Genomic DNA, 24,674 nt, shown 5'->3' on the forward strand with positions numbered 1-24,674 from the left:
GTATGGCTTTTTCATGATTGAATCATTATGTCATCAATCTTTTGCCACATTTCTCAATTTTCTTCCTCCCTTCTTGCCCATTCCTTCAGCAGCCCCTACAGGAGACTTATGGAAATATTTGTATTGGAAGGAATTGCAGTAGTCTGCCACACAAACCTTCCTCCTCATAAATTAAAGAATATTTCAGGAAGCAGCATGACCATTAGGTAAAGAGCGCAGGTCCAGGAGTCAGAGGATTTGGGTTCTAATCCTGGTTCCGCCACTTCCTTGCTGTGTTTGCTTCAGCTTCCTCATCTGTAAAATGGTGATTCAATACCTATTCTCCCTCCTACTTAGACTGGGAGGTCCATGTGAGACAGGGACCGTATCTCATCTGATTATCTTCTGATCTACTCCAAGGTTCAGTACAGAGCTTGGCACATAGTAAGCACTTAATACCACAATTATTATTATTTCTTAACTGTATGACTCCCTGGGGCTGAAGGGAGCATTAATGTGTCCCTAACATATCAAAATACTAAAGATTAAGTTGGGACAAATTACAATACTTGAATTTAAAATTCAAAAAATACTTTCATTAAAACTATACTACTTTCCAAAATGCTTGAAAGCAACAAAAGGGTTTGATAGCTACCGCTCCACTTTTTGCATAACAAAATTCTAACAGTCCCTTTCCAAATTCAACAAAATTTTAATGCTAAAATTCCAAAGTATTTCAAATTTACAGTATTGTTAGTTCACAAATCTCAAATATGTAATAATAACAATAATAACTGTATTTCTTAAGCACTTACTATGTACCAAGCACTGTACTAAGAGCTTGGGGAGGTACAAAATAATCAGGTCTCACATGAGGCTCAAATTCTAAATAGGAAGGAGATCAGGTATTTAATCCCCATTTTGTAGATAAGGAAACTGAGGCATAGGGAAGTTAAATTACTTGCCTAAAGTGACATGGCAGATAAGTGGCAAAGTTACGATTAGACCCCGGTTTCCCTGACTCCCAGGCCTGTGCTTTTTCCACTAGGCCACTCCATTTTCCTAAAATCAAAGCCTGCTATTAAAAGATCCCAAGTGTCTTCAATAAGAAAATAGTATATTATGTTAATGACAAGGAAGCATTTAATTCTGAATACTTTTTTTTTAACTCTCCAATTCTCAGCATTGTAAATTATAATTTTTGTTACAATTTTTTTTGTCATTTTCTTCAGAATATCTGTAGCAAACTCACAGACTTAATTCAAAAGGTATTTTTTACAGCAAGAAATATAAGTGGATATCTTTCCTAATTAAATATTAAACAAACTGATTTTTTTTGGTTTTGATTTTTTTAAATCTCCAAAAATTGGAAGCACTACAGTTAAAAATAAGTTTCATCCAAATGAGATGTAGACATAACTCAGGGCAGCTCTACAGTTCCTGATCTAACAGAGTTTCACTCTGAAAGACATATGTAACCACAGAAATAACTGGTTTCTTACACAACCTGGTAGAGTGATGATAAGGAAATACAGGTATCTCCAACAGCACAGAAGCACAGAAAGCTATTTCTTTGTGTAATTTCAGAAAGAACACCAAAAACTCTTAATATATATATATATAGATTTGCACACCAAGGCATTTCAAATAGGGCTTTAGTGCATGCAATAAATAAAAGTTCAATAGTTAATATATAGAGGTTACCATAGAATTGCAAGTAAGAGTAGTTTGAAGTTTAAAAACTTTATGCAATCCAGCAGCTTCAGCTTGTGCAAGTTTTTCTTCTGTCATTTTCACAACAAATTTCACAGTTGTATCCGTGTGATACTCTTTGTAATCAGAAATTAATGCTGGTGTTTTGTCTGTTCCATTGAGCATAGGTTCTAACACCTGTTCCTTGTACACCTGCAACATGCAGAGATAAAGTCTTAAAGAATGATTTCTTAGTGTGATACCTTAATGATAACATGAAAGTTTCCAAACTGCTTTCCTTTACAGCAGTGATGTAAATCTCTAAAACCAGAACTCTTGCTTTCTAATTTTAGCATTTCCTACAGAGCCATTAGAGACAGGAATATTAAGAATTTTAGAAGCAATAAAGGAAGAGTTATCCAAAGTATATGCTCCAATACAATGGCTCAGTCCCTACCCACAGAGGCAGGAATAAAGAGGTTAAAGGTACAAATTAGACAAAGGAGTTTCATATTACCCTCACCATGTAACTGGCCATTCTCTATTTGTGTGGCTGGTTTTATACATTTGTATAGCTAAATGTCATAAAAACAAATAACCACTCTAAGTTTATTGAAGTAATGAAAGACAACAGAAACCAGCTCTCCTGCTACCTCACCCCCCTAAAAAAACCCCAACATTATTGCACTGATTTTTAAAAGATACCAGTTCTACTCAACAATATCCTGAGAAGTAATTTTACCTGTTTTATCACATGACAAAAAATATTTTCTAAGCTATTCAGAGAAAAGAAATGAATATTCAAGGAAAAAGCAGTAATAATAGGCTTTCATATGAGTCATAAGGAAGAACAGTAAAACAGGTTGCCAAATGAGTCCAGTGGAGATTTCTATTTGACTCTTCTAGGAATTTTAAATGTTTAAGAAATAGTTTAACACCCCTTTTATACTTACCTGGGTCCATGTTCTTACTGGAAGCTCAGTGATCTCTACAGTATTCCTGTCTACCACAAATATTTCACCACTAACTGCATATTGGTTCTGACCAAGCTCTTGGATTGTTCCTCTGAAATTTTTGTAGTTTGGAAGCTGCAGAAACAAATAAAAATAAAAACTAGCAAATTACCTTTAAAACCATGCACCCAAACATTGAAAATAATTTGCCATTGTGATGGTAACCTGGCATTATGAAAAAGAAAACAGACTGAGTGCTGAATTTTTAACTTGTGATTTTTGTGCGAATGACTGTTTGCAATTAAAAAAATGTTAATGTTGCAATGTCATTCAAGTATGATTGATTGGATACACAGTTCTGGATAATTCTGGGGGAAATAAATGGGTTACCCAGCCTTGGTTTGGGAGCCAATCCTCAATTTTAGCATTGCTTCTAAGAGAAAATTGGTTCTGACTTTCATTTCTATTTCTAAGACACGGTTTTCAGGAACCAATTGTATCATAAGTCCATGGACTACCTATGCAGGTGCTTAGGATCCAAAAGTACTGACTATGTTAGAGAAACTTTGTAGCACATGGACCCAAGCTCTCTCCACCATTCCACCACAATGGGATGCACAGGAAAAACCAAAATAATAATAATAATAATAATAATGTTGGCATTTGTTATATGCCGAGCACTGTTCTAAGCGCTGAGGTAGATTACAGGGAAATCAGGTTGTCCCACGTGAGGCTCACAGTCTTAATCCCCATTTTACAGATGAGGTAACTGAGGCACCGAGAAGTTAAGTGCCTTGTCCAAAGTCACACAGCTGACAGGTGGCGGAGCCGGGATTAGAACCCATGACCTGACTCCTAAGCCAATGCTCTTTCCACTGAGCCACGCTGCTTCTCAAAATAATCCAATGGGCCACAGGAGCAGCTTTCCTGACTAACTTACTTTTCTATTGTCCAAAAACCACAGGAAGGGGCTCCCTACCGTTTTCCCACCAATAATATATATACTTGCCTGACTCCTGAAGCCTTCTCTAATGCATTCTAATGTTAAGCAGCTCTGCTTGGTTCTTTCTGCTTGCTCAAACTACAGTTAGTTCTCCAAACACATTGGAATTAAGAGTCTTGTTGAACCCTGCGTTAAGTAATTTTCACAAAGTTGCACATGGGCATAAAACTATTCCAGCTCTCTATATGTCCCATCAGATAGATGACAATTTATGGAAGAATGCTTCCAAATTCCCCAACAGCATTCTAATCCAAAACATGTCATGGGAGAATTTATTGTACACCTAAAGTACACTAGAGACCTGTAATTAAGTACGCTAATAGTCTTATAAGTCCATAGCACTACAATAAAAACCAAATGGAAGAAATTACAAATCTAAATTACATTGTGTTAAACAGTGCAATACTGCATTATAGTCAATCACAGGTGAGAGCTAAAGTTCCTTGTTTGAGGTTGGCAAGAGAGCTGTGGAGAGTAAAGGAAAAACTACAGGAAAAAGAGTTGATTCACTACATTTCACAGCAATAAGACTGGTCCTGTGTGGAACCAAGGATTCTCTGGAAGTGCAGAGACAAGAACTTGTTCTCTTGGTCTGAGTCCCTTGACTGTGAGAGGCATATTCTGTTGCTTCTTCTGAAACAAGGCCTTCCATGAGGTGAACTGCTTGTTTCTTTGTTTAATTAGTGCTTGAGGGAAAACAGGCCACAGAAATAAGATCGAGTTTTATGGTTTAAGTCTGAGCTTTTTCTTGCATTCCTTTCCAAGTAAATCCTTCTGAGCAAAATAGTATTTGCATGTTGTGTTGTTGGGTTTTTTTTTGTGTGTGTGTGTGTGTGTGTCTGTAAAAGAGAGAGAGAGAGGGAAAATACTCTCATACTTGGGCAGAGCTTTGGAAAGCTTTGAAAGATTTAAGTGGAATTTTCCTCTGAGTTTTGGAATCAGATCTTTTAACTCCTTTACTTCTAATGTCCTTTAGATGGGATTCCTATGGGAGCCAAGAGAAAAATCGACAAAATCTCCCCCTGAATCTCTTCACAAATTTCATGGGACTACTCAGGGAAGTCCCACTCACATCTGTAATGTTAAAAATGTTTTGTATAAATAAAAAAGTAACTGGTATCCAACATAATCTTAGCTAAGGGATAAGTTTACAAATATGGTCCTGCTGCCAAGCCAAAATTGTTTAGCTAGAGAAGATCACAACGTACAATAAGGCATTATTATTTGGGAAATTTTAGGTCTATCAAAATTTATTTTCATGTAAATCCCTATAAAATTAAAGGGGTAAAGTAATGGTTGCCCATTCCTTCCCATATAAAGTACAAATTTCTGACCATTGGCTTTACAGCTCTCAATCGGTTCTCTCATCACTACTTAATCTTTGCTCCTCCCCCAATCCCTCCCAGTTTGCCGACTTCTTTCCTCCCAAGCCCACCTACTCACTGTTCCACAGTCCCATCTCTCTCACTACCAACCTCTTGCTCACACCCAAACCCTTCTCATTCGACCAACACTGCCTTCCCCATCTTCAAAGCCCTTCTGAAATCGTACCTCCTCCAAGATGACTTCCCTCATTTATCTCTCATTTGGCCACCTCAAACTCTCTCCCTACTGCCTCTTTAATATTTATGCATCATCAAAATACTTGAGTACTCATAGCTTCTTCAGCATTTACATCTTTAACTAGTGTTGTTTCCTTGTTTCCCCGACCGGTTATTTAGTCTTCTGGCTGTACTGCAAACTCCTTAAAGTCAGGGAATGTGTCCATTAACTCTAACATGCTCTTACATGCGCTTAATACAGTACTCTGCACCCACTAAGCACTCAATAAGCATTATTAGTTGAGTGAAAGATCTTAATTAACTGGCACCAACCGAAGTTGGATAACTGCACAAAACAAATATAGATTCTTTTGAGCCAGGCACATTTCCAACTTCACTGTTAAATCTAAGTTTCTGTTAGATGCCCAAAGCCTCAACTGTGAACTGTGAGCCCGTTATTGGGCAGGGATGGTCTATCTGCTGAACTGTACATTCCAAGCACTTAGTACAGTGCTCTGCACATAGTAAGCGCTCAATAAATACTATTGAATGAACAAACAGCCACATAGGTAAGACCCTGGGAAAAAACTTAATCTTGGGCTTCTATCCAAATATAGTATCTTTCCATTCATCTGCTTGTCCTATTAGCATTAAGTACACCCACCTTACTTTCCTGCCACAATAAACCATCGAGTGGGAAGATGGATAACTGGACTAATGGAAGCAGCCACATGGAAACAGAGGAAGAAGCCAGAATCATTTATGAAGCCTTTTTCCTTAGAAGTTTTCTACCAAATTCTAGAAAGCTTCTAACTAAAGTGCTTCTTCATTATACATAAACAACAAATGGAACCTCGCTTTTGCCCAGAGACATAGTATGAAAGTAGATTTTGGAACTTTAATTATTTTAAAATAACCATTAATGTCTAAACTGCTTTGCGTTGTTTTTCAAAGCTTTGATGTTAAAAAAACATATTTAAGATATAAAGCTATGCTAAAACATATTTAACAACCTGAAATAGTGGGGTTTTTTTTTTAGGAGTGCCCATTGGGGAAAATGAGTTCAAATTTCTACACCAAAGTCTCTCACATAACAGTGCTCCGACTTGGTTGACTTGCTCTAGACGGGTATGATTTTGTGCTGTTTTGAAGCAGCTAGAAAGAGTACAAAGCAGTAGTGCAATATTCAGCACTTAATGCTGGGCCAGTTTTCCCAACTGTAACTGAAATGATACCAGCCTCCACATCCATATTTAACAGGGTTGTTGTGCTGCCAACCAGACATTATGTAAAAAAACCCCACACACTGTATTTTGAGAAAGGGAGTAATACTATAAACATAAAGTAGAGGCAACTGTGGTGTAATTATTACCATAGGATGAGGATCCAAGCCATCCAACATTCGCCTGACATTGTTCACAATCTCCCTAGCATCATAGTTGGGAAGTTTACACGCCCATCCTGTACCAATGCCCTCAGCGCCGTTTATTAAAACCATGGGAATGATGGGAATATACCACTCAGGTTCTACCCGCTGGTTATCATCATAAAGGAACTTAAGCAGGTTGTCATCCACTGCAGGGAAAAGCAATCTTGCTAAAGTGCTGAAGGAAAAAATAAAACAACAAATTAAAAAACAACAGAAATACACATGATTTATCCATTAACTAGCAACTAACTGGAAATGAAAAGAATTAGCTTTAATAAAATGCAGCGATCCTCTTTCTTCCCCCAATCGATGGGATTTTTGGAGCGCTTATTGTATGCAGAGCACTGTGCTAAGCGCTTGGGAGAGCATGATACAACAGAGTTGGTAGACACATTCCCTGCCCAGCATCTTACAGTCTAGATGTGGAGAGAGATATGATAAATTATGGAAATAATAATAATGGTGTTTATTAAGTGCTTATTATGCATCAAGGACTTTTCCAAATCTGGGGGTAGATACAGTTAAACAGGTAGGACACAGTCCCTTTCCCATATGGGGCTCACCATCTAAACAGGACGGAGAACAGGTATTGAATCCCCACTTTACAGAAGAAAAAACTGAGGCATAGAGAAGATAAGTGAAGCAGCGAAGCAGCGAAGATAAGTGAAGCAGCGTGGCTCAGTGGAAAGAGCACGGGCTTGGGAGTCAGAGGTCATGGGTTTGAATCCCGGCTCTGCCACTTGTCAGCTGTGTGACTGTGGGCAAGTCACTTAACTTCTCTTTGCCTCAATTACCTCATCTGTAAAATGGAGATTAAGACTGTGAGCCTCACGTGGGGCAATCTGATTACCCTGTATCTACCCCAGCGCTTAGAAGAGTGCTCTGCACGTAGTAAGCGCTTAACAAATACCAACATTATAATGACTTGCCCAACGTCACAAAGCAGACTAGTAGAGAAGCCGGGACTAGAACCCAGGTCCTGACTCCCAGGAAACCCAGGTCCTAACTCGCAAGCCCGGGCTCTTTCCACTAGGCCATGCTGTTTTTCATTAAATGCTTACAATACCTCTAATTCATAGGCCAAGTGATCAGTGCATATTGTGAAAATAGGGCAAATCTATTACCTCAGAGTATTTAAAATTGATGTATGTTATTATGTTGGGCAACAGTATTTTTAAATCTGGCAGTTAAGAAGATGGACTTGATAGAATGGCCACATAATATTTTTCACCAGCCTAAAATGAGGCTTATATTCAAACAGACGAGAAAGCCCTTGATTTGAATGGTTCCACCAAAATCTCCCCAATTTTGATGACTGAGAAACCCTCGTGAAACATTTTTTATATCAAATTCACAGATAGAACAGATTATAATGATCAAACGATATATGTAGAAAATTTCCACATCTTTTTTTTGCCAATAGGCAAGCAGGAAAAGCCACCCCAGGATCACCACGGAAACTGCTCCAAGGCCAAAGAATAACTCTTCTCCAGCCCCCTTACCTGAAGGCTAACTATGGTTGAAGTAAAAATAATCCTGGGGCCCATTAGTCTCCCACTGCTTTAATATGGCGCTACTGAAAAGACAAAAGAATCTCATCTATAACTCTACGACACCTAAATAATCTTATTCTATTAATAAATGGTACCTTAACATTGTGAAAATATATCGAGGACTCGCAGCATCTTTGCCACCATGAAGCCTGGTTCCAAACTGACCAATAGGCTGCAGCAGATTAATATTGTTACTTCCAACAAAGTTCTGAGCCAAATTAACTATTGTCATCATTAATGCTTGCTGGAAAGCAGAAGAAAAAGAGTATCAAAAAAAATGTGTGCTGCTTTCTGGACAACAGAAAATAACCACATCATTTTTTTCTAAATTAAACTGTAACATTTCCTGTCTTGCAATTTCCATTTTATGAATTTCACAAGTGTGATAACTTCTATCCCCTGGTTTTCTATGAAAAGAAAAGAACTTTCCAGAAGGCTGACATACTGCTCTTACTTGGATCTATGTTAGCCTTCACATATCTCAAATACTTCCAAATTTAATACTCACTTCTCCATGATGATAAGCAGACATCTCAGCAACTGATCCAGCCAACTGGGCAACCTTAACTTCTCGTCTGTCATTCCTCTTGCAACAGGTAAACAAAACTTTGCGTTGACCTGGCTTAAAGCCTATTTTGAAAAAAAAATGCAATAATGCATTTAAACGTACTCATTAGTTTAAATTATGAATTTATCAGTCCTGACAGTGTTTCAGCACTTTTGTGGTTGCTAAAGGAATGACTATTTTTCATTAATTTAATATGATTCAAATATCCAAAATCTTTTCCCTAGATAACACATGAGAGCAAACTGGACACTGACTTGGAATTGTCCCTTTGAAGACTTCAACTGCTCCCAGTTCTTTGCATTTGAAATGTGTTAATTTAAGTGATATACAACAACAGCTAACCAGTCTCTGATGTGCCCCAAAACAATTTTCAATATGAAATCTACTTACCATCAACAAGGGATGGTATCGATCTTTCGTTGTCTGAGTTTGAAAACAGAATCAACTCCTTGTTGATGAAATCATTGTATGTTAAATGCTTTGTTGCTGTACCATATAAAAATTGCTAAGAGAAAATACACATACCAACATTACCATCGTTACTACCTTGATCTTAGTTTCTAGCTCTTTTCCCTCCTTCCCAGATTATCGGTCACGCTTCATGACTAACCTCTGGTAGGCCATGTAACCTGCGCTGCCTGCGATCCTCCATGAAATTTGTTAGCCATTCTTTGCGATCATCAATCTTCTTTTTACTGAAAGCCTGAAATATTTGACATCACTCAAGATGTAATATGTGATATGACAGCTATGAACACTACATAGCGGTAATGAAGAAAAACATAGAGATATTTATTCTACTTACTCCAAATATTCTAAGACTAGCAGATCGACCCATTCTTCAACCAGATTAAGACAGATGACCCTCATATTTAAAGAATGTGTGCAAGCGCACACACAAAATCACACGTTTTTACACACTTATGAAGGAAATCTAGGTATCTCTACTCTCACCAGCAGTTGTATACATGGACCATGTCAGCATGCCATGTCTCTCCATCCCCCAACAAATTCAGAGCCGTTTGAGAGAGAAAAGATGCCTAGTTTAGTCTCTGACCTACACAATAATAATTACAATGGTATTAAAGCAGGCCACCTTTGTTTTAGAAAAGAAACCTACATTTCTTGATAGAGTAGTTATGGACTCAGAAGTAGGGGACCTGGAGGAGAGAGATGCAAAGGGGGCAAATTACTTTTAGGTCTGAGATAGTGGTATACAGAGCAACTTCCCTGGGCCCAAGCTTCTCAGTTCCTCCTTTCCCAAAACACACGGGGCTCATTCAGGTCATGGGTTTGCTTCAATTTTGGATGACACATGTTGGCTGCATTCCCACCATGCCAGCCAATCCCCAGCTACAATAACAGCTATTATAACTAATTTTCAACCAAATGCACCTAGAGCAAACTAAAGAAGGTACCAATTAGCACTGATTTAGCTTCAGCCAGGGAACTAATCTTGGCCCAGCCTCCTTCCATTCTAAAATTGTCTTTTCCTAATCTTGGCAAGTGGGTTGGCAGAGCTATATAAAACCAGAATTTCATTGATGCTTACTTTCCACAATCAGTCTACAAATGTACATTGATTTGAACTGCACAAAAATCTAAAAGCTCTTGAATTTACAAGAGTGAAGACATCAGGATGGAGATATATATCTAATTGGTGAATTCTGCTCTTTCAAATGCTTATAATTCCCTGTTCCCTCCCCAGTGAAATATCTTAGCTCTCATGGTCCTTGTCCCTCCCTGCCGAAACTTGCCACCAACTCTGAACCTCCAGGTTCCTTTATTACCTGTTGCTGGCTGCACTACCGTAACCACCACTCCACTGCTTCAATTCAATGGCATTTACTGAGCGCTTTACTGTGTGCAGAGCATAGTAACTAAGCACCTGGGAAAAAGTATTATATAAGAGAGTTGGTAGACACATTCCCTTCTCAGGAGCGTACAGTCTAGAGGGAGAGAGACAGACATTAAATAAATTTCGGGCTTATACACCACTTGGAGTAGGAAGTGGCATAGCCTAGTGGATACAACACAGGCCTGGAAGTAAGACGGAATGTGGCTTTGTGGCGAGAGCATGGGCTTGGGAGTCAGAGGTCAGGGGTTCTAATCCCAGATCTGCCACTTTCCAGCTGTGTGATTTTGGGCAAGTCACTTTGCTTCTTTGTGCCTCAGTTACCTCACCTGTAAAATGGGGATTAAGACTGTGAGCCCCACATGGGACAACCTGATTACCTTGTATCTACCCCAGCGTTTAGAACAGTGCTTGGCACATAGTATTCACTTAACAAATACTATAATCATCATCGAGAAGGACTTGGGTTCTAATCCCTGCTCCTTCACTTGTCTTCTGTGTGACCTTGGGCAAGTCATTTAACTTCTCTGTGCCCCAGTTACCTCATCAGTAAAATGGAGATTAAGTCTGTCAGTCCCATGTGGGACATGGATTGTGTTCAACTTGATTAACTTGTACCTAAACCAGCACTTAAAAGAGTGCCTGGCACACAGTAAGCGCATAACAAATACCATAAAAAAAAAATGGGAAGGAGGGGGCTGGGGTGAGAAATTCTCTTTCCCCCCTCTGCTACCCTCTCCTTACCTCTCACTCTCCCTCAGAAAGGGAAAGCATGGAATTTCCCACTGAATGAGGTGCTAAACTCTCGAATCTGATGGAAGTTTTCCCGGCTCTCAGACATGAATCCACATGCTGCTTCCTCCTAGAGACTCCTTGTTATTGTCAAAGGTAAACTTGCATCACACCCTATATAAGCTCTTTGAAACTGAGTTGTGAAACAGCCAAGCACTTGCCATCAGAGAGCTCATTATAACCGGTTCCAAATATACCGTCGTAGCGGAAAACATGCCAGGAACCAAACTGTGTGAATGATGCCCTAAGGGAGGATGTTACAATCGAGTTATACAACAAATCCTAAACCCAAATAGATGAAACTTCTTCAGGAAAACAGAATCAGCAATTTTAGATGGGATAGCAACACACAATAAACTTGAAATACAATAAAAATCAGTTAACTGGATTAGGAGATGTTATCTGACAGATGTCCCTATCCAGGGACTGGGACAAGTGGCGTAAAGTAGCTGATTTTCTTACCAGGGTGATGGCAGCATCATCTTCAGGCCCAGCATATCTGAACAAGATGCGATGCCTTTCCATATCAGCGAAGTATTCCTTTGCTTCTTTAGCTGTGCTGGTACCTAACCCTACATAGAGAGAAGAGGTTGACGAGTGAAAAAGTAGAGATTCTTGATTTTCCCTGTCTAGTAAACTGTACTTTGTTTACACTGTGTTCTATGGAGTAAACACAGACATGAGAAGCAGTCTTTCGTAGTGGAAGAGCACAGGCCTGGGAGAGGGAGTACCTGGTTCCTAATCCTGGCTCTGCCACTTGTCAGCTGTGTGACCTTGAGCAAGTCACTTTAACTTCTTTGTGTCTCAGCTCCCTGACACAGAGTAAGTGCTTAATACCACAAATACTATTATATTACAAATATTACATTCCTTGAAACTATGTCTGTATCATGGGGCAATTTTTCCATAGACTGACACTATCAAATTGGGTCATTTTCAAGACCTCTGGACAAATCATATGAATCATACGAAATTCCTTTGTGTGTTACATCACTCTGTTATATTAAACATCACTAAGATGGATTTTCACACCTATGCTAACATATTTCAAGGCATCTTATCACATAAACATATCACAAGTCCTCATTTTGTTAATGTATCTCTGCTGGAAGCTGTAGGAATTGTAGGCTTGTTCTACTGACTGAGGTAGTGGTTTTCAACTTTACTGAATTGGGCTCAACAACAGATCTTTTCCTTATTTTTGTAAAGTAGAACACTAATTCCCACTGAATGGCTCTGAACATCCCTCTGTATCAGGTATTATTAAAAATGATTCCTTGAAAATTGATGCAAGATTTCTTAATCCCGAAATTTTAGCTGATGGAGTAAGTAAGCACAACTTCTTCATGTTTTGGCATTGTGTAATGATAGATATGGTTGCCAACATTAAATGTCTTCCTTTTTGGACAACTGTTAAAATGAGTTCCGATAAATTCACTGACACCTGCATTATCCATCTCAAAATGAAGTTGCTTCTCAAGTTCTATAATTTCTTTTTGATATCCACTTCTACGCCTTGAAATTTTGATAAAACTGTGGGCAAAGTTTCCTCCAATACCTTTGGGTTGTTGCCTGCCTAACTGAGCCAGATGACAAGGAAACGAGGAGGGATTTCCTTACCTATAGCACTCAGTCAAACATCAGTGGGATATGGCATTTGTATAGGGCAAGACATCAAAGAATACAGGTTGTCTTAGTGGGAGGTTGAATCAGGGGTGATAACTTGGGGTAAAATATCAAACACTACCAGATGTATCCCAGGATATTATAGGGTGGCTGCAACCTGGGGCAAGTATCCGATAGTAACAGCTGTATCAGTGAGGCTTATGTTACACATATATGAGCTCCATGTGGGACATGGGCTGTATCCAACCTGTTTAGCTTGTTAGCTACCCTGGCGCTTAGTACAGTGCCTGGCACATAGTAAGCACTTAAAAAATACCGTAAAAAATTAAAAATTGAAAAGTAGATGGCTTTAACCTGGCAAAAGAACTGGGGTGATCCTGGGAGAGCAGGATGAGGCCAGCCTTGGAGGTGAGATCCCTAAGGGCTTTGGGGATTCCTTTTTAGATTTATGGAACACTGGAAGCTCAGAGAAATGAGTTGGCATGAAAAAAACCCCTAAGGACTCTCCCTTGCCTGTGTGATCTCCAATAGCAGCAGGCCTAGGTGCTGCCTCCTGGATTCAGATATGCTAACCCAAAAATGAAATGAATGTGGCACTGCAAGTTCCCTCTAAACTGCAAGCTCACTGTGAGCAGGGAATGTGTCCCAAGAGTTTAGTACAGTGCTCTGCGTAGAGTAAGTGCTTAGTAAGTATGTTTGTTTGATTCTTCAAGTTTCTATACTGCATATCTCATTTCCCCTTACCTTCTATGGAAATGACAAAGGAGATGTAAGGGATGTCTAAATAAAGCAACTTAGGTCATATAATAATAATAATAATGGTATTTGCTAAGCGCTTGCTATGTGCTAAGCACTGTTCTAAGCGCTGGGGTAGATATAGGATAATCAAGTTGCCCCACATGGGGCTCACACTTTTAATCCCCATTTTACAGATGAAGTAACTGAGGCACAGAGAAGTTAAGTGACTTGCCCATGGTCAAATAGCAGACAACTGGCGGTGGCGGGATTAGAACCCATGTCCTCTGACTCCCAAGCCCTTGCATATTTCCCTGGTAACACTTCCAGTTAACTTTCTAGTAAGCAGTGTGGCAGAGCTCCCAACATAAACTCTCAGAAATGAATAGGTTTCTTCTAGTTACTTGCGCTATTTTTTGTTAGCTTTGTATGAACACCACAGAAGTTAACCTGGGAGTAGCAAGGGAGCCAGAACCTCCATAACCCTAATACTATTAACTTGACTCTATTTTAAAATTAAGTTACTCGAGAATAAGTTTAAAAGCTTCCTCATCAAAATGCTCCCACAACTGAAACTACTTTAGAAAGGATTAAATACCTGTTCTCCCTCTATTTAATATTGTCAGCTCCATGTGGGACAGGGACTGTGTCCAACCCAATTACTTCATATTTACCCCAGCACTTAGTACACTGCCTGGCACACAGTAGGCGCTTAACAAATAACATTTAAAAAAACTGATTAACTGGTATCTACCCCAGTGCTCAGATCAATGCTTGCTTTGTACATGATAAAGCCTAATAATAATAGCCAGATTTCTAAAATACAAACCTTTATAGTATTTTATTTTCCATGCCTTATGATTTTCCATATGTTTCTTCCATTCATCAAATTCAGGAATACTGTAGAAGGAAAGCTCCTGCTTGTTTTTACTTGCCTTAAGGAAAAAAGAAACCCATTTAGTTTTCTTGATGTGTCTTAAGACATATTTTTTTTATATCGATATAACTTAGTACCTTTACAATGGGAGTGATGAACTCTTCAAGAAAACCATGTTTCAAAAGGGATGGCCAATTGTGATGGATGAAATTAATTAGCAAGCCTTTTATGTGAGAGCCATCCTGATCCTAAATTTTTTGAGGGGAAAAAAGCAAGCATGTTTATATATACACACATGGTACATTTAAAATAGACATCCCCTACACATTTAAAAGAGTGAAAGAAGATAAAAACCAGCCAATCCTTATATTAGAAATGAAATTCTGCTACAATACATTGTATTATGAAAAGGATGCCCTCTGAGTTTCATCAAATGGAATTTTACATTAGTAAAAATAATGAGGAATGTATCAGAAGGCTGAGCAGTAAGTTCTAAGCTTATACTAATATTAGTAACTTTTGATTCAAGAATTTTTTTCATCAAGAACTTTTTCTTCAAAAAAACTGGCTACGTTTTCCACAGAGGAAGAAGAGAGAAACTGTTGGCCAGGGCAGCCAGTTGACCTTGCTTCTTTCAGAGTTGTGAGGCAAAGAAATTTCCCTTTCTCTTTTGGCAGTTCTCTAGCAGATTATTCCTCTCAAAAGTTGGATATTTTGATGTTATTTTGAGAGTGTCAGAATCACTCACGACTTAACTATGACTGACTGTGGGTTCATTGTAAAAGGGAAGTGAGCTGTGACACCCGCTAAGACCCTGACCACAAATGCCGCATAAATCATTCGGGGTTATGGAGGGAAGGTAGGAGCCTCTACGCTGACCTCCCTGTCTCCAGTCTCGCCCCACTCCACTCCATAATTCACTCTCATGCCAAATTATTTTTCTAAAAATCCTCTCAGTCCACATGTCCCCACTCCTCAAAAACTTCCATCTCCACATCAAATAGAAACTCCTTGCTATTGGCTTTAAGGTAGTCAATCGGCTCTCTCTGTCCGACCGTAACTTGCTGATCTACAACCCAGCCCACACTTCGCTCCTCGAATGCTTAGCTACTCACGTACCTTGATCTCATCTGTCTCCCCACCAACCCCTCCCGCTGGGCTGGAATCCTCTCCCCCTTCATATCCACCAAACCACCACTGTCCCCATCTTCAAAGTCCTACTAAAATCATATCTCCTTTAAGAGGCCTTCCCTGACTATCCCCTCATTTCCCCACCCTTGTGCATCACCTATACAAATGGGTCTGTACTCCTTAAGCACATTTATACTCACCCCATCCCCAGTCTCACAGCACTTATGTACATGTCCTTATACTCGACCATTTCCCCTATCTGAAATTGATTTTAATATCTGTTTCCCCCAATAGACTGTAAGTTCCTTTTGTTTTTAAAATGGTTATTTGCTAAACCTTTTACTATGTGCTAAGCATTATTTTAAGAGCTGGAGCAGACAGAAGATATACAGGTTGGACACAGTCCCAGTCCTTGTCCCATATGTCAATCAATGGTATTTACTGAATGTTTACTGTGTTCAGAGCCCTGTACTAAGCACTTGGAAGTATACAATATAGCAGGGTTGGTAGAAAAGTTCCCTGCCTACAAGAGGCTTATAGTCTAGAAGGGGAAGAGACAATAAAATTATGGCTATTTATAGGCCTCCATAATGTCCACTGCACACACCCTCATCTAGGGCTTAGTTTTAATATCCGTTTTACAGAAGTAACTAGGATACAGAGAAGTTAAGTGATTTGTCCAAGGTTACACAGCAGACATGTGAAGGAATCAGGATTAGAATTCAGGTCCTCTGATTCCCAGGTCCATGGTATTTGCCTCAGGCTACTCTGCTTCTCGTGGGCAGATATCATGTCTACCAATTCTATTGTACTGTACTCCCCTAATGCTTGGTCAGTAAATCCTATTTATTGAGCACTTCCTGTGTGCAGAGCACTGTACTAAGTGCTTGGGAGAGTAAAATAGAACAATATAACAGACACATTCCCTGCTCTCAATGAACTTAGTAGAGTGCTCTGCACACAGTACATACTATTGATCTATTCTCTTAAGACCTCACCCACTGAGTAATGAGACACTCACCCACTTTCCACCCCCACAGCACTTCTTTCTGTAAATGCCTTAAACTAGGCTGCTTCCCCTACCTATAGTGCCTGTCTCCCCATCTAGCCTATAAGTTCCTTGGGGACACGGACCATGTCTACCAACACTATTGTACTGTTCTCCCTTTAGTGCTCAGTTCAGTTTTCTGCAAACAGTAAACTTGTACTAAATACCATTCATTGAGTCACCTAGTCCCTTGAGTTATCTACTAAGCACTGAGCACTCATCCAGTAACCTCACCCCACAGCTCTTTCCAACTCAGTTGCTTCCCCCTACCTGTAATATACTTTAATGTCTGTCTTTCCCGCTAGATTATAAAATCCTTGAAGGATCTAAACTCTATTGTATCCTCTCAAACTCTTCAGTACAGTGCTCTGATTAAACACTATTCACTGAACATAACATGTTATGATCACAGGATACGGTTTACATTATAAAAGCTATATTTTAAGCAAATTGCTCAACTGTAAAGTAGTTAATTTTAAGAAGATATGGATAACTTGCATTATAATATAGGTGACCTACCAAAGCTTATGTATGAAGACCAAAGTAGCTGTCTAGAATATTTCCTACACTATATAATTGAGTATAACTACAGTACGTAATGCATTCAAATAACTAACAACTCTCAAACCAACCTGATCAGTCATAATCATTATCTTTCCATAGCGCAATGTTTTCAGAGATTCTGCATCTTCGTAACTTTTTTTGTACTGAAGTCCAACTATTTTAATAATATTGTTGATTTCTGCATTTTCCATAATCTGTGTAAAAATAAGTTTTCACCAAGTTAAAGTCTGTGAAATAAATTATAATCTACGTGTAACGGGTTATGATTTGCATCAGTAAGGACCAAAATGTATTGTCTTTTTTAATAGTACCTGTTTATGGGAGGCTTCTCGAACATTCAGAATTTTACCCCTCAACGGAAATACTCCATATCTATCTCGTCCAATCACACCTAACCCAGAAACTGCTAGTGATTTGGCAGAATCTCCTTCTGTTAAAATCAACGTGCATTCCAGGGAATGTTTACCACCTAACAGGGAAGAAAAGGAAAACAAAAGAAGCACCAATGAATAAACTCTCGGGAAAACAGCAGCTCTTTTACCATCATCATCATCATCATCATCATCATCAGTCAATTAATGGTATTTATGAAGCACTACTATGTGCAGAGCACTTACTATGTGCAGAGCACTGTATTTTGGGAGAGCAAAATACAGGGTTGGCAGTTAGGTTCCCTGGCCACAATGAGCTTACAGTCTAGATAAACAGTATTCTCTTATGGTTTTATAATAGACTCAGTTACATAAGAGAATAGAATATCTTACTCTTCTTTAGGCAGTTAAAATTGTGAGGCCCCCATCCCCCGTTGGTTTTATTTAAACAACTACTTTTTCTTACAAAAGAAGGAAAAGATAGAGAGACTCCTGGGAAACATGTTTTAGAGCACATATTAAAACTGATAAAGAAATTTCAAATATATTTTCAGATCTTACCGGCATCATTAGCATCATCCAATTTGGGAATGCCTTTGATTTTACTGTACTTCACCGATGAACATTTCTTGTTCAGTTGAGTCTGTGCCTTAAATTTGACCCAATTCAAAATACTTTCTACAATCCCACAGTTGGAGGCCTAAAAGTTGAAGGTAAATTAGATGAAAAAAACAGTCATTTTCACATAATTAAACTTTCTTAAATCATTCTATTATATCTCTGGAATCCCTTGGTTCTATTAAGTCTTTGCAGCAAAACTAATAATTGCCCATACCACAGCTAGTCTGTTAGAAAACAGTCAATTCTAGTTCTCAGGCATTTATAATCTAGTCATAGATTTTTCATGTCCTTTACTTCACCTCCTTCTCTCCCTTGCTGCCCATTTTTGGGTCATTTCACCATTTCCCCAGGACCTCTACCACAAAGTAGGTGAGAGAAATTTGTCAAATATTAGTCAGTGTTTGACTCTCCACACTGAGGGGAGAACTGGTACCATATAAAGCATCATATAAAACAAAACAATGGATAAAACAGAAAAGGGTAGTCCAGATCAATGGATAAAGAAAAGCGCTTCCAATATGGACTCTTGTGCCAGATCAGAGGAAGTCAGATACATGATAAAGTTTTCAATTTGCTTCAGATAAATTACATAATTGATCATTCACTCAAGAAGATCAAAAAGTGACTTAGCACTTCTGAAAAAGCATGCAAAGACCTTGAAATTAATATGTAAAATAAGGCTTCTGGATTGATTATTTGTAGATTTCATTTAACCATGCTCTTGGCTTTCCCCAGTAGCAGGATATGTAAATGAACTTTGGCTGTAAAATGAATTTAAATTTTTGGAGAAACTAATATGAAAACAGAAAAAATGAACAAGGTCATGGAAGAGCAATTATACCCTTACAGAGTTCAATTCTAGACCAGTTAGGCTGTTTCACTGTATCCTGCAATACACACCATCAGGAATCCCTTAGAAGGGACACATTCAACCTTTTGGTACCAGATGATACCATTTCTGTCACCATACAAATTACAAATTGCTAAGCTGGAAATTCATCAAAAAAAATTCATTAGTTTGTGAAGAAAACTAAGGCATTACCTAGTCTTTCAGCAAAAAATCTACAGTAAAATTATGTAAATTTGTACTCACTGCTTTGAAAAATTTTTCTGACAGCTGACATTTGGACCCAAAGCTCTTGGGCTGTAAAGTCATGTTCTCCTTTGTCTGAGAATCGAAAGTTGGATTTTCAATAAGGCAATTAACAAAAACCCAGATGTGATTTTTTACCTGTTGAAAACATGAGAAAATAAAATACAAACTTTGAATAGTTTTGTTCCTGTTCAGTGATTGAGTAGCATAAAAACTCTAGGTACATTATGGGTTTCACAGGGGGTTTTAATGGACCCAGGGATACTCATCATTATTGGGGTCGGAGAACCTAACTGTTGCCAGGTGGGAGCTAGTCCAGTAACCAGGTACTTCAATGACCCGTGCCATCATGTCGACCACCTCTTAGCATGCTCACGTGCCAACATCATTTCCCTGGGTGGCAGGAGCAGCAACTGGGATGGCAATAAATAACAGCAGGCAGATCTTCTGAGCTCCTATGGAGTAACTAAGACTTATTCTTGGGTAAGGAGTGCTGTATGGAGGCCTAATATCAGGACCAGGAAGGCAACAATTAGGCATGCTGCTCTCCACTGGCTCTGCCTGGGCCCTTGATGCTCAGAGGTGACGAACAAAGGAGAAGTGCTGACAGGAACCAGACACTATAATGGAGTCTGCACCGCAAGAACTCCAAATTCTACTCTACCGACCCAAGTATCCTACATATGCGTCTTTAGAAGACAAAGCAGAATCTCCCAATACAATTAAATCCATGGTGGAGCCTGGCACTACATAAATTAAATTAAACTATTCTTGGCACTACTTACTTGAAATGGCTTCACTGATACTCCAGCTTTGTTCTTCTTCTTCACTACTTCAATCAGTTTACCAACAATTTGATCAACAACATAATCCACATGCCGTCCCCCCTGCAGAACAGGACAAAATCCAAAACACCCTATAATTATGCACGGTACCCAAAAGGTTTGTAAATATATTCTAAAGGAAAGTCACAGACTATAGCCATGTTAGCATTGCCCAAATGTGTGACTGTCCTTATATATATTGGCTACATCAATGCTGTAAATCTTAGATATGGTCTTGTCGGGGAGGGGGCTATTTATCTATACATGTGCTTTGTTCACCATTGAAAATAGTGACCTGTTACTGCTAAAGCCGTGCACAGGAACAAAAATACCCGTAACTAGTTGGTCCCACAGGGTTAGAACCCACAGGATTAGCCTACCCTGCCTTACGGTTCTATCGCTTTAGATCCACCCTAAAGTAGACCCAAACTTCCAGGACAAAGACAACCTAAAAACAACTCAATCTCCTCAGGACTCACTGGAGCAGAGATAATTCAAGGTAATGCAGTCTACATTTTGATAAATACGTCAAGCTCTTCATCTTAAAACTCTTATATATATCAAGTTTCCCCTAGAATTTGTGTTTTTTTCCCCAAATGCCTGCTCAATAATGTATATACTTCTAATATTTGTGTTTCTATTTCTTAAAGGAATTTAGGAGATTTTCCTGGAACTAGATTTAGCTTTCAAGCAAAAAAAATACTAATTTCAGAGATTCTGCCATAAAAGTAATTTGCAATTCTGAGGACTCTAGATTTTGCTGGTTCTGAATAAAGAGCATACAAGTAATCTCTTAGCCACTTACAGGGACTGCTTCGTTTAGATGACACGAGATTGTTCCAACATCAATTTAGGAATTGTGACTCGGACAAGAATCAGAGGAAAGGACTACAGTGCTCTGCACAGAGTAGGTGATCATATACTACTGACTGATGAAATACAAGGCCGACAGAAAGTTTAAAGTTTTTTGCTGCTTGGGCATTTCATATTAAGGCAACAAGGAACCCTGGCAGTGAAAGCCTAGATACCAGTAAATATGAAAGATGTGAAGAGCTGGAAAACTTCTAGAATCCAATTTTTTTTTGCCTAATACCAACATTTTAGAATCAACCTCTTTGCTGACCTCCCTGCCTCCTGTCTCTCCCCAGTTCAGTCCATATTTCGCTCTACTGCCCGGAACATTTTTCTACAAAAACATTCTGTCCATGTTTCCCCTCTTCTCAAGAACCTCCAGGGGTTGCCCATCCACCTCCATATCAAACAGAAACTCCTTACCACAGGTTTTAAAGCATTCACTTTGCCCCCTTCCTAGTGTACCTCCCTAATTTCCTACAGTCCAGCCCTCACACTTTGCTCCTCTAATATCAAACTACTCACTGTACCTTGAGTCCATCTATCTTACCGCCTAACCCCTCATGCACATCTTGCCTCTTGCCTGAAATGCCCTCCCTCTTTATATCCATCAAATGATCACTTTCCCCACCTTCAAAGTCTTATTAAAAGCACACCTCCTCCAATAGGCCTTCCTCAACTAAGCCTGCATTTCCTCTACTCCCATTCCCTATATGCCACCCTTGCCCTTTACAATAAATATGACTGATTGCTGATTAGTGAACCCATTAAAAAAAAAAACCAGAAGAAAATGTTCTGCTTTTACCTTCAGGTGCTACTTGGGCTTTAAGCGGATTCTGAACGATAGCAAAAGAACAATTTTTTTTTTAATGAAAAAATGGCCATTGAAATAACCTATTTACTCACCTTTGTGGTTGCAATGCTATTTACAAAGCTGATTTGCTGGAATCCTTTCTCACTTAATGTGAGACAAACGTCCCATCTTTCATTTGCAAGTTCGTGAATTACTTTCAAGGCAACTCCGGTTTCATCCAGCTTGTCCTTTACGTACAGATCTACATAACTGCGAAATCCATTTACCTAAAAACTCACCAGAGACAGATGCATTTAATCTAACCTTATTACAAAGAAAACTCAGATCATCAGAGTCAGCCTCCTTCTCTCTAGGCATATTTCTAGCCCTAAACAACTGATAGTTATTGCTCCCGATCAGTCTGTTGGCCCAACCCCTCATAACTCCTCTCCTGGCCCAATTTAATTGCTGCTGCCCTGACTTTCACCTCGAACCACCCACATCTTGAGAACTGGCAGGTATGAGAGAACATGTTTTTCAGCCGGAACCCAATGTAATGGTGTAGGCTTCTCTCAACACCTTTATTATGGAAAATAAATTAAGTCTTTGGAAATTCTAGAGGTCTGGAGATGTCTGTCCTGTACACATAATCCTGGCCTATTGGACCGAAAGCTACAATCCTGGGTTGGACCCAAGCTGAATTTGGACAGCTTTCCTACAAACCCTCTAATTCAGCCAAAGTGATAGCAGCACCCTTTGAAACTGGAATGAGCTCCAGACAAACAAGAAGCAAATCTGCTCACTTGTAAAATACCAGTGGACGAACATCCAGAAACCTTTGGGAGCAATAAATACTAGCAGTAGGTCCTGGAAGCAAACTCAGGACTATTTCTAGTTTCATTTAGACTTCCTATTGGTCTGACTCAAAATATATATCACAGAGTAGGGCTAGATTACGGCTTGGTTCCAGATTTCCAGTCTATATAGGATGTTACTGGGAGGGACTAGAAGAGAGAAAATTGCCTTCTCCCTTCTAATCACTGGAGATTCCCTTTTAAGCTCAAGAACTCACTACCTCATCCACCAGTGGTGGGAGAAAGGAGTTCAAGAAGCTGAGACAGGATTGGGAGTGGGAGAGCCTGCATTGGAAGGCAGGGGAAATGGAAAAAGCTGAACCAGGTTGACAAGACCCCATTAGCTGGAATCTGTGACCATCACCAATCCTAACCTCTGTTCTTGTTTATATAATTGTTAATGAAAAAAAATCTAGCTCAAAATATGGTACAAAATGCATGGAGTGACACATATGGTAGTCTGATGTAGAACTACTGAGCCAAAACCACCCACCTTTGCCTACACCATCCTCACTGCTCTCCACAAAATAAATGAAAAGGATATCTCTCTCTCTCCCTCTCACACACACACACACACAGCTAGGGGACTTGGTATACTGAGGGTCTGATCATATCAATGTGCTTTTTAAATTCCGGCACTATGTTATAAAAGGGTTCTATTGTACTTTCATATCTCATTTAATATATTTTTAATTACGAATTTAAGAACTACTTTAAAAGACTCTTACAGGTAATTTTTTCCCATTGAACATGACTTTGACGCCTTTGCACGAACCAGCCAAATCATAAGCTCTTCGAGTCATGAGGGCCACAATATCCTTGTCGAGCTTGTCCATCTTAAACTTGGCCAAATCTGGCTGGAAAGTTATGCACGTGTAGTCTTCTCCTTCAAAATGCTTAATTTTGGGCTCTGAAGTCTTCATCATGTTATTCACCCAGGTCTTTAAAAAATGTTTCAGACATTAATAAAGCTAGATTGAAAATATACACAAAAACTCTCCATGTCAAATTTTATGCAATAGAGAATGAGTAAGATTTGTACCTTTGACAAATATTCAATATCCATCAAAAATCATATTACAAACAGAATTAACTTGCTTCACTGAGTCTAACGGTCAGATAATACATGGATACTTTCCGGAATTCAGTTAAATTGAAAATGCAAAGCTATGTCCAATAATGTGTGAACAAAAACCAAACAATGAACAATCTGGAACACTCTTGCTAAGGAAAAATGTCTAAGATATTGCTTGTTTTTGTTCAAATTGTGCTAAATTTTATGCAATTTGAAACATACTTCGATGTAATGGACTCAGATAATAAGTAAATGTATTTCTGACAGTATATTAAACATAATGTGCTTTTCCAAACAACAATTTTTGGTTGTTCCATTACCAATACATCAAGAGTGATTTGTGGATAAACTGTTCTTTTTTCTGACCATTAGAAACCCATAGGAAAAAGATCCTTAAAAGCAGTCCCTTGGGGTGTGAATCCCTTGTCGGACAGGGACTGTATTTATCTTGTATCTACCCTCATGCTTTTTCTTTAAAAAAAAAAAAAGGTATTTGTTAAGTGCTTATTATGTGCCAAGCACTATACTAAAAGTGCTGGGGTAGGTACAAGCTAAGCAAGCTGGACACAGTCCATGTCCCACATAGGGGTCACAGTCTTAATCCCCATTTTTACAGATGAGGTGATTGTAGCACAGAGAAGTGATTTGCCCAAGGTCACAAAGCAGACAAATGGAGCTGGATTGGAACCCATGTCTTCTGACTCCTGGGCCCATGATCTATCGACTAGGCCATGGTGCTTAGTATAGTGCTTGGCATATTTTTATTTTGGTGAGGTGAGAATCACATTTCAGTCAATATGTTTGCAAGTATGCACACTGAAATTAAAGATAATGACACTTCAATA

General features: G+C 39.0%; 1 protein-coding gene across 1 annotated transcript in view; it reads right to left on the reverse strand.

The window, feature by feature from the left end:
* The window catches only part of TOP2B (DNA topoisomerase II beta), an 80,047-nt gene that overhangs the window by 19,990 nt on the left and 35,383 nt on the right, over positions 1–24,674 (reverse strand). The window contains exons 7-23 of the mRNA XM_029071228.2: positions 23,483–23,695; positions 22,014–22,187; positions 20,217–20,318; positions 19,432–19,569; positions 18,279–18,417; positions 17,658–17,815; positions 17,415–17,540; positions 14,741–14,851; positions 14,556–14,661; positions 11,828–11,937; positions 9,329–9,421; positions 9,109–9,223; positions 8,659–8,780; positions 8,246–8,394; positions 6,541–6,772; positions 2,625–2,759; positions 1,684–1,884 (exon numbers count right to left, since the gene is read on the reverse strand). Coding sequence (XP_028927061.1) covers positions 1,684–1,884; positions 2,625–2,759; positions 6,541–6,772; positions 8,246–8,394; positions 8,659–8,780; positions 9,109–9,223; positions 9,329–9,421; positions 11,828–11,937; positions 14,556–14,661; positions 14,741–14,851; positions 17,415–17,540; positions 17,658–17,815; positions 18,279–18,417; positions 19,432–19,569; positions 20,217–20,318; positions 22,014–22,187; positions 23,483–23,695 — 2,424 coding nt within the window. The remainder of the gene's footprint in view (positions 1–1,683; positions 1,885–2,624; positions 2,760–6,540; positions 6,773–8,245; positions 8,395–8,658; positions 8,781–9,108; positions 9,224–9,328; positions 9,422–11,827; positions 11,938–14,555; positions 14,662–14,740; positions 14,852–17,414; positions 17,541–17,657; positions 17,816–18,278; positions 18,418–19,431; positions 19,570–20,216; positions 20,319–22,013; positions 22,188–23,482; positions 23,696–24,674) is intronic.

The sequence above is a fragment of the Ornithorhynchus anatinus genome, chromosome 8, assembly GCF_004115215.2.
Source record: "Ornithorhynchus anatinus isolate Pmale09 chromosome 8, mOrnAna1.pri.v4, whole genome shotgun sequence".
Lineage (NCBI taxonomy): Eukaryota > Metazoa > Chordata > Mammalia > Monotremata > Ornithorhynchidae > Ornithorhynchus > Ornithorhynchus anatinus.